The 7,295-nt window shown below is 36.2% G+C and overlaps 2 protein-coding genes across 3 annotated transcripts in view; one reads left to right on the top strand and one right to left on the bottom strand.

The window, feature by feature from the left end:
• The window catches only part of lnpa (limb and neural patterns a), a 176,751-nt gene that overhangs the window by 130,861 nt on the left and 38,595 nt on the right, over nt 1-7,295 (bottom strand). The window lies entirely within an intron of this gene.
• The window catches only part of hoxd4a (homeobox D4a), a 2,176-nt gene continuing 903 nt past the window's right edge, over nt 6,023-7,295 (top strand). Inside the window, 3 exon segments of the mRNA XM_062069927.1 lie at nt 6,023-6,537; nt 6,539-6,569; nt 6,754-7,295. The exon segment at nt 6,754-7,295 is cut by the window's right edge and continues 903 nt beyond it. Of these exon segments, the coding sequence (XP_061925911.1) occupies nt 6,178-6,537; nt 6,539-6,569; nt 6,754-7,055 (693 nt within the window). The 5' untranslated portion in view covers nt 6,023-6,177 and the 3' untranslated portion in view covers nt 7,056-7,295.

Below are 7,295 nucleotides of genomic sequence, written 5' to 3' on the forward strand. Positions count from 1 at the left end.
ATAACACTAGTTGTTGTTATCCTTATTTAAGTACTAATAATTATCATGGGCCAGCTCACAAAGCAAAGCACTCAGGTCAATGTGTTTGACTGGTGGATCGATCCTAATATCTATTATCGATACCATGTTGTTCTCTGGAGGCCTGTCATAGTTGAACTACCGGTATATTTTATATGCTGATTTTTTTGCCGGTCCAGAGGTTAGCAACAGGTAGCTGGCTCATCAGATATGTGACATTTCTCTAACAATGATGTTATTAAAAAAAATTATAATAATAATAATCATAGTACAATGATAAAAACAATTATAATGATGATGATAATAATAATTATAATAAATATAATATTCTTAATGTTCTGCATTATTTATGATTATTATTATGATAATCATAATGATTATTACTATGGCTATTAATATCATAATATTAGTTTTTGTTATCCTTATGAAAGTAATAATAATTATCATGGGCCAGCTCACAAAGCAAAGCACTCAGGTCAATGAGTTTGACTGGTGGGTCGATCCTAATATCTACTATCGATACCATGTTATTCTCTGGAGGCCTGTAATAATTTAACTATATTTTATATGCAGATTTTTTTTGCCAGTCCAGAGGTTAGCAACAGGTAGCTGGCTCATCAAAAAATGTGAAATATCTCTAACAATTATGTTAATAATAATAATAATAATAATAATAATAATAATAATACAATGATAAAAACAATTATAATGATGATGATAATAATAATTATAATAAATATAATATTGTTAATGTTCTGCAATATTTATGATTTATATTATGGTTATCATAATCATTATTACTATGGCTAATAAAATCATAATACTTGTTTTTGTTATCCTTATTAAAGTAACAATAATTATCATGGGCCAGCTCACAAAGCAAAGCACTCAGGTCAATGAGTTTGACTGGTGGATCGATCCTAATATCTATTACCAATACCATGTTGTTCTCTGGAGGCCTGTCAAGTTGAACCATATTTTACATGCAGATTTTTTGCCTATCCAGAGGTTAGCAACAGGTAGATAGTTCATCAAAAATGTGACATTTCTCTAACAATTATGTTTAATAATAATAATAATAATAATAATAATAATAATAATAATAATAATAATAATAATAATAGTACAAGGATAAAAACAATTATAATGATGATGATAATAATAATTATAATACATATAATATTGTTAATATTCTGCATTATTTATGATTATTATGATGGTTATAATAATCATTATTAATATAGCTATTAATCGACTTGTCCAGGGTGTACCCTGCCTTCCGCCCGAAACGCAGCTGAGATAGGCTCCAGCGACCCCCCGCGACCCCGAAAGGGACAAGCTGTAAAAAATGGATGGATGGATGGATGGATATAGCTATTAATATCATAATACTAGTTTTTGTTGTCCTTATTAAAGTACTAATAATTATCATGGGCCAGCTCACAAAGCAAAGCACTCAGGTCAATGAGTTTGACTGGTGGATCGATCCTAATATCTACTATCGATACCATGTTTTTCTCTGGAGGCCTGTAATAATTTAACTATATTTTATATGCAGATTTTTTTTGCCAGTCCAGAGGTTAGCAACAGGTAGCTGGCTCATCAAAAATGTGAAATTTCTCTAACAATTATGTTAATAATAATAATAATAATAATAATAATAATAATAATAATAATAATACAAGGATAAAAACAATTATAATGATGACGATAATAATAATTATAATAAATATAATATTGTTAATGTTCTGCATTATTTATGATTATTATTATGGTTATCATAATCATTATTACTATGGCTATTAATATCATAATACTAGTTTTTGTTATCCTTATTAAGGTAATACTAATTATCATGGGCCAGCTCACAAAGCAAAGCACTCAGGTCAATGAGTTTGACTGGTGGATCGATCCTAATATCTATTACCAATACCATGTTGTTCTCTGGAGGCCTGTGATAGTTGAACTATATTTTATATGCAGATTTTTTTGCCAGTCCAGAGGTTAGCAACAGGTGCTCATCAAAAATGTGACATTTATCTAAGAATTATGTTAATAATAATAATAATAATAATAATAATAATAATAATAATAATAATAATAATAATAATAATAGGATAAAAACAAATATAATGATGATGAGAATAATAATTATAATAAATATAATATTGTTAATATTCTGCATTATATATGATTATTATTATGATTATCATAATAATTATTACTATGGCTATTAATATCATAATACTAGTTTTTGTTATCCTTATTATTACTGTAATAAGGATAACAAAAACTAGTATTATGATTTTTTTGCCAGTCAGAGGTTAGCAACAGGTAGCTGGCTCATCAAAAATATGACATTTCTCTAACAATTATGTTATTAATAATAATACTATTATTAATAATAATAATAATAATAGTACAAGGATAAAAACAATTATAATGAAAATAAATATAATAGCAACAGTAGCGCATACCATGTTGTTAATATTTATTATCATGATAATGCTATTGTTGTCATTTGTATCCAATTAATAATTATATTTATTATGGGTATGCTTGCAAAACATTTAGGTCAACCCCAACATCGATAATATCGTCCCTTGGATTAATATCAATACCTGTATTAACAAATTTTTTTTTTCATGTAGGCCTATACATTTTATTTATATTTTAGTCATAGATTATTGCTGGGCCAGAGGTTAGCAACTGGGAGCTGGCCCACTAAAAATGTAACATTTCTGGAGTAGTGATAGTAAGAATAATGATAATAATAATAATAACCATTGAAGAAAAGTGCTAAAATGGTCCATTGTGGACATGTGTCCCAAGCAGTGACTTCCTGCCTTCCTCATTCCTAATTCCTTCCTTCCCTCCTTGCTGTGCAGCCATTATTGAGGAAGTGCAACTTTGGAGGATTATTTATGGGCCGACGCGCGCTGGTGAGTGGCTGCGAGGAAACACGTGACGCCATTAAAGTTGTCTTTGTGGCGGGTGGCTCGACAAGACAAAATATAATTCTCTTTGTGTACTGGCAAGTGGCTCCAGATGGGCCAGAAAGGGAGTTTGGAGCTATGGAGGCTCGGACGGCGGCCATGCAGGGCACCACTCGGGGCTGGGGATGCAATATGTACCGGTGACGCTGTACCGGTGCAATCGTGGTAAAGTGGCTTTTTTTTTTTTTTATCGTTTGTTGCATGCATGGCGATGATGTCATAGGAGTGAGACTGGATGTAGTTTCCTGCCTGAGTGCAGTTGGTGCTTTCTGGAGGTGGTCCTCTGCAGATGACGTGTGCTGCTGGTGATAATCGACGTTTATTACAACTCACTGTTCCAAATGAGGCCTGTTAAAACTGCATGAATTTTTTTGAATTAATTTTGCATTATACTTCGATGCATAAGTGCTCATTTAATTGCTCTCCAATAGCTCTCTGCTTTTTGCATTCCCCCCCCCAAAAAAGTCATAGATTGTTAGTATGGACATAGACTTTGATATAACAAGCTACATATTTAATGAAAGATAATTACTGTAATTTTACATGAATTTGAAAGTAATTTAAGAAAACAGAAAATGCTATGTATAATTAATTTGGTATTTTTCTGTAAAAAAAAATAGAAATATACATAGTTTGTCATTACTGGCATATTGCTTAAAATAACAGGTGGATTGTTTATTTACTGATAATGTCTTCAATTCTACAGTTTTATAAACTATTAAAAAAAAACAGAAAAATTACAGTAGAAATTTAGAGTAAATTAACCATAAAAATAGGATTTTTTTTAACAGTGCAGCTAAATGTTGAAAATGTTTAACAACGTGGCCTGTATAAGATGGAAACATATAATTTGCACGTTTTAATTACAATCAAGCAGGAATTGAATCGAATTGCTGCAAAATAACCACCGTGCAGAATTTAGCATGGATATTATTTCCTTAATTTTGCAGATTGAACACTTTTAACTTAGTGTTAGACTTAGACTTCCTTTTATTGTCATTCCAAATTTGGACTTTACTTTATTTCTAACAGTTATTTTGTTGTTGTTGATCAAATCCCCCAAATAGCCCTGAAAAAAGACTCAAAAGAGTCTTAAACTTAGACTTCCTTTTATTGTCATTCCAAATGTGAACTTTACTTTATTTCTAACTGTTATTTCTAACAGTTGTTATTTTTGTTGTTGTTGATAAAACCCCCCAAATAGCCCTGAAAAAAAAGACTCAAAAGAGCCTGGAGCTCTTCAGTCTGGTGTGGAAAAAAACGCTGACTCCATCATTCTTTTGTGCTGCTTCCCGGCTTTGACCTGTCCCAAGTGCTGCCCGGGGAAGGTGAAAAGCAGGTCAGGCTGTCTCCTGCAAACACACACCTGGATGCAATTATGACTGGGCTTTTATGACGTCACAAATAAACCAATTTTGGGAGCGATTCAGTTGAGTTCGCCTGCAAAGTGTCATTTTGCGTAAAATACAAATGATTACGCACAGCATCACCGACCATCTGATGCGCACGGGCAGATAAATATCAAACATTTACACATAATAAGGAGAAGTTTGCCTCCCAATAAAAGTCCATCCATTCATCCATTTTCTACTGCTTGTCCCTTAAATAAATAATTCAAGAAGAAGCATTGCAGCTTTTAAAGTTGCCCTAATATTTGCATGTTGACTATTTGCTATGCAATATTTTGGACCAACAACGACTTCTGATATGTGAATAATTAATCACTTTTAAAGCTTTATTGGATGCAAAACTGTTCAAAAGGCGTCCACGTAGCTGCCACTGAGCTCATATTAATGACCAACCAGAGAACTTGAGCTCCCTTTGAGCTGTCAGTGAGGCTGAAAAATAATTTTCTGGGGTCTAACTTTGTTAAATGATTTGGTGTGACCTGCAGTGGCCTCGTATCGATCCAGTGGACTGCATTGTTTTTATGGAAGAAAACAAATATATGGACATATGTGGGGGATATAATTAAGATAATGAAGGATGCAGTGATTAAGACATGTTTAGTATAGATATGCTGCAACTCATCATATGTTCAGTTGAAACTGGGTGCAAGATTAAAGAAATACGTCGACACATAATGCAAATAATGAAATTGCAAACCCAATTCTGGCATTTAAAAAGAAAAGGACGATATTAATAAATTGCATGGACTGTAACGTTTCCCCCTGCGTCAAGTGAAAGGAACTCCATTATAATAGGGCCAAAATAAACAAGGAGATTGCAGAAACACACACACACACACACACACACACACACACACACACACACACACACACACACACACACACACACACTTGCATGACCTTTGAAAGAGTCTTCCACGCATGCATGCTCATAACTCCTCTTTCCCGCATCCTATAGGGACGCCTCCCGTCGTCTATATATACCCTGTAGAACCGAATTTGTGTGATCAAACCACAGTCACAGATTCGATTCTAGGGGAGTATATGGTCGATGAAAAAACGTCGACTTATTGACACCTCATTCCACCTATACACTGTATATGTGCACTAATCAAGCAACATGTTGGAATGGAACATTGTGCACGCTGCACGCCTCCCTCTCTCGTCTCTAATGAATGATTCCCAGAGGCGGCCATTGGCCAATTGTTTCCAGGACCCCGCAGTGGATGAAGGGATGAGATGGGCTAACTTTTGCATGACCCCCCTCCTTGACAAAGACAGTTGCCATCAATTGTCCTGCACTCTTTATTTAAACCAGAGGGGCTTCTTTTTTTCTCTCCCCTTGGCGCAGATGCAAGACTTTGAGTCCATGCATCTATATCAATATTATTTTACAATGCTAGTCTCTTTTTTTTCTCTTTTTTAAATCTGAAGTTGTTTTTGTTCTCTCATGCACAGGCCGGAACTGTGCTTTTTTTTTTTTTTTTTTTTTTTTTTTTTTAAACGTGCAAGCAGATGTTTGAGAGGTTTATTTTTCCTCCCTGAGTGCAATTAGGGGCATATTGAGAGGGGATGAAAATTGCTCTTAGTTGTATGTTTACCCGCGCGGGGAGCTGCGTCACCTCCATTGGCCGACACGGTCACATGGTCCGCTAACTTTATTCAGTTGACACCAAAGTAGGAGGGCTTTATGGAGGGAGGAAGAAAAAAAAGACAACTCGGGAAAAATTAGTATTTTCTACCTTCACAAATTAATGGCCATGAGTTCGTATATGGTCAACTCCAAGTATGTGGACCCCAAATTTCCTCCCTGCGAGGAATATTCCCAGAATAACTACATACCTGAGCAGGGCTCGGACTACTTTAGCCCATCGCAGGGCACTGACCTGCAGCACCCGGGGATCTACCCACGCTCCAACTACACGGAGCAAGCGTTCGGCTGCAACGCCGTGCCAGAGCCCGCGGTCCTCGCCAGATCCGGTCAGCCCAGCCCCTTTGCAGCGGCGACCCAGCCGGGGGAGTCGGTCCTGGCGGCCGGAGCCCGGACGTGTGGACCGCAGAACACGACAAAGAGTCCAAGTGGGACCCCAGTCAAGCAACCCGCGGTCGTTTACCCCCTGGATGAAGAAAGTGCACGTCACCACGGGTAAGCGCATCCCTTTTACGCGCCCATGACGCACGGCTGGAGCTTGTAAATGCTTCTATTTACGAGCGCTTTCAAAGGCCACAGTAGTATTTTTTTTTTTATAGCTACAGGCCACACGGCGGAGATTTGGGTGTAAAATAAACCAAAACATGTTTCCTTTTTTTTTTTTTTTTTTTTTTTACAGTGAACCCGGATTACACCGGACCCGAGCCCAAGCGCTCCAGAACAGCGTACACCCGCCAGCAGGTCCTGGAGCTGGAGAAGGAGTTCCACTTTAATCGCTACCTGACTCGAAGACGCAGAATCGAGATCGCCCACACGCTTTGTCTCTCCGAGAGGCAGATTAAAATCTGGTTCCAGAACAGGAGGATGAAGTGGAAAAAGGACCACAAACTGCCGAACACTAAAGGAAGGTCGGTGGTTGCGACCTCCGGTCACCTGCAAAGCCTCCACAAAGACAACCAGACTGACATCACGTCCTTATAAACACCAACAGAGAAGCTAACTCTTTTTTTTTTGTGCATTTTTTGCATGGACTGAAGTCGTTTTTAGACATTTTTTTTAATTTAATTAAATAATAAAATCAGTATTGACCTGAGGCTGGAAATAGAGCATCAAAATAAGTATTTCAACAGAGCATCTTTTATGGTTCACTTGCTGCAAAAATGCACCATAAAAATATACAACCAAACTTTTTTTTTTTTTTGCCTGGAGGACATATTTTGT

Source organism: Entelurus aequoreus, linkage group LG14, assembly GCF_033978785.1.
Source record: "Entelurus aequoreus isolate RoL-2023_Sb linkage group LG14, RoL_Eaeq_v1.1, whole genome shotgun sequence".
Lineage (NCBI taxonomy): Eukaryota > Metazoa > Chordata > Actinopteri > Syngnathiformes > Syngnathidae > Entelurus > Entelurus aequoreus.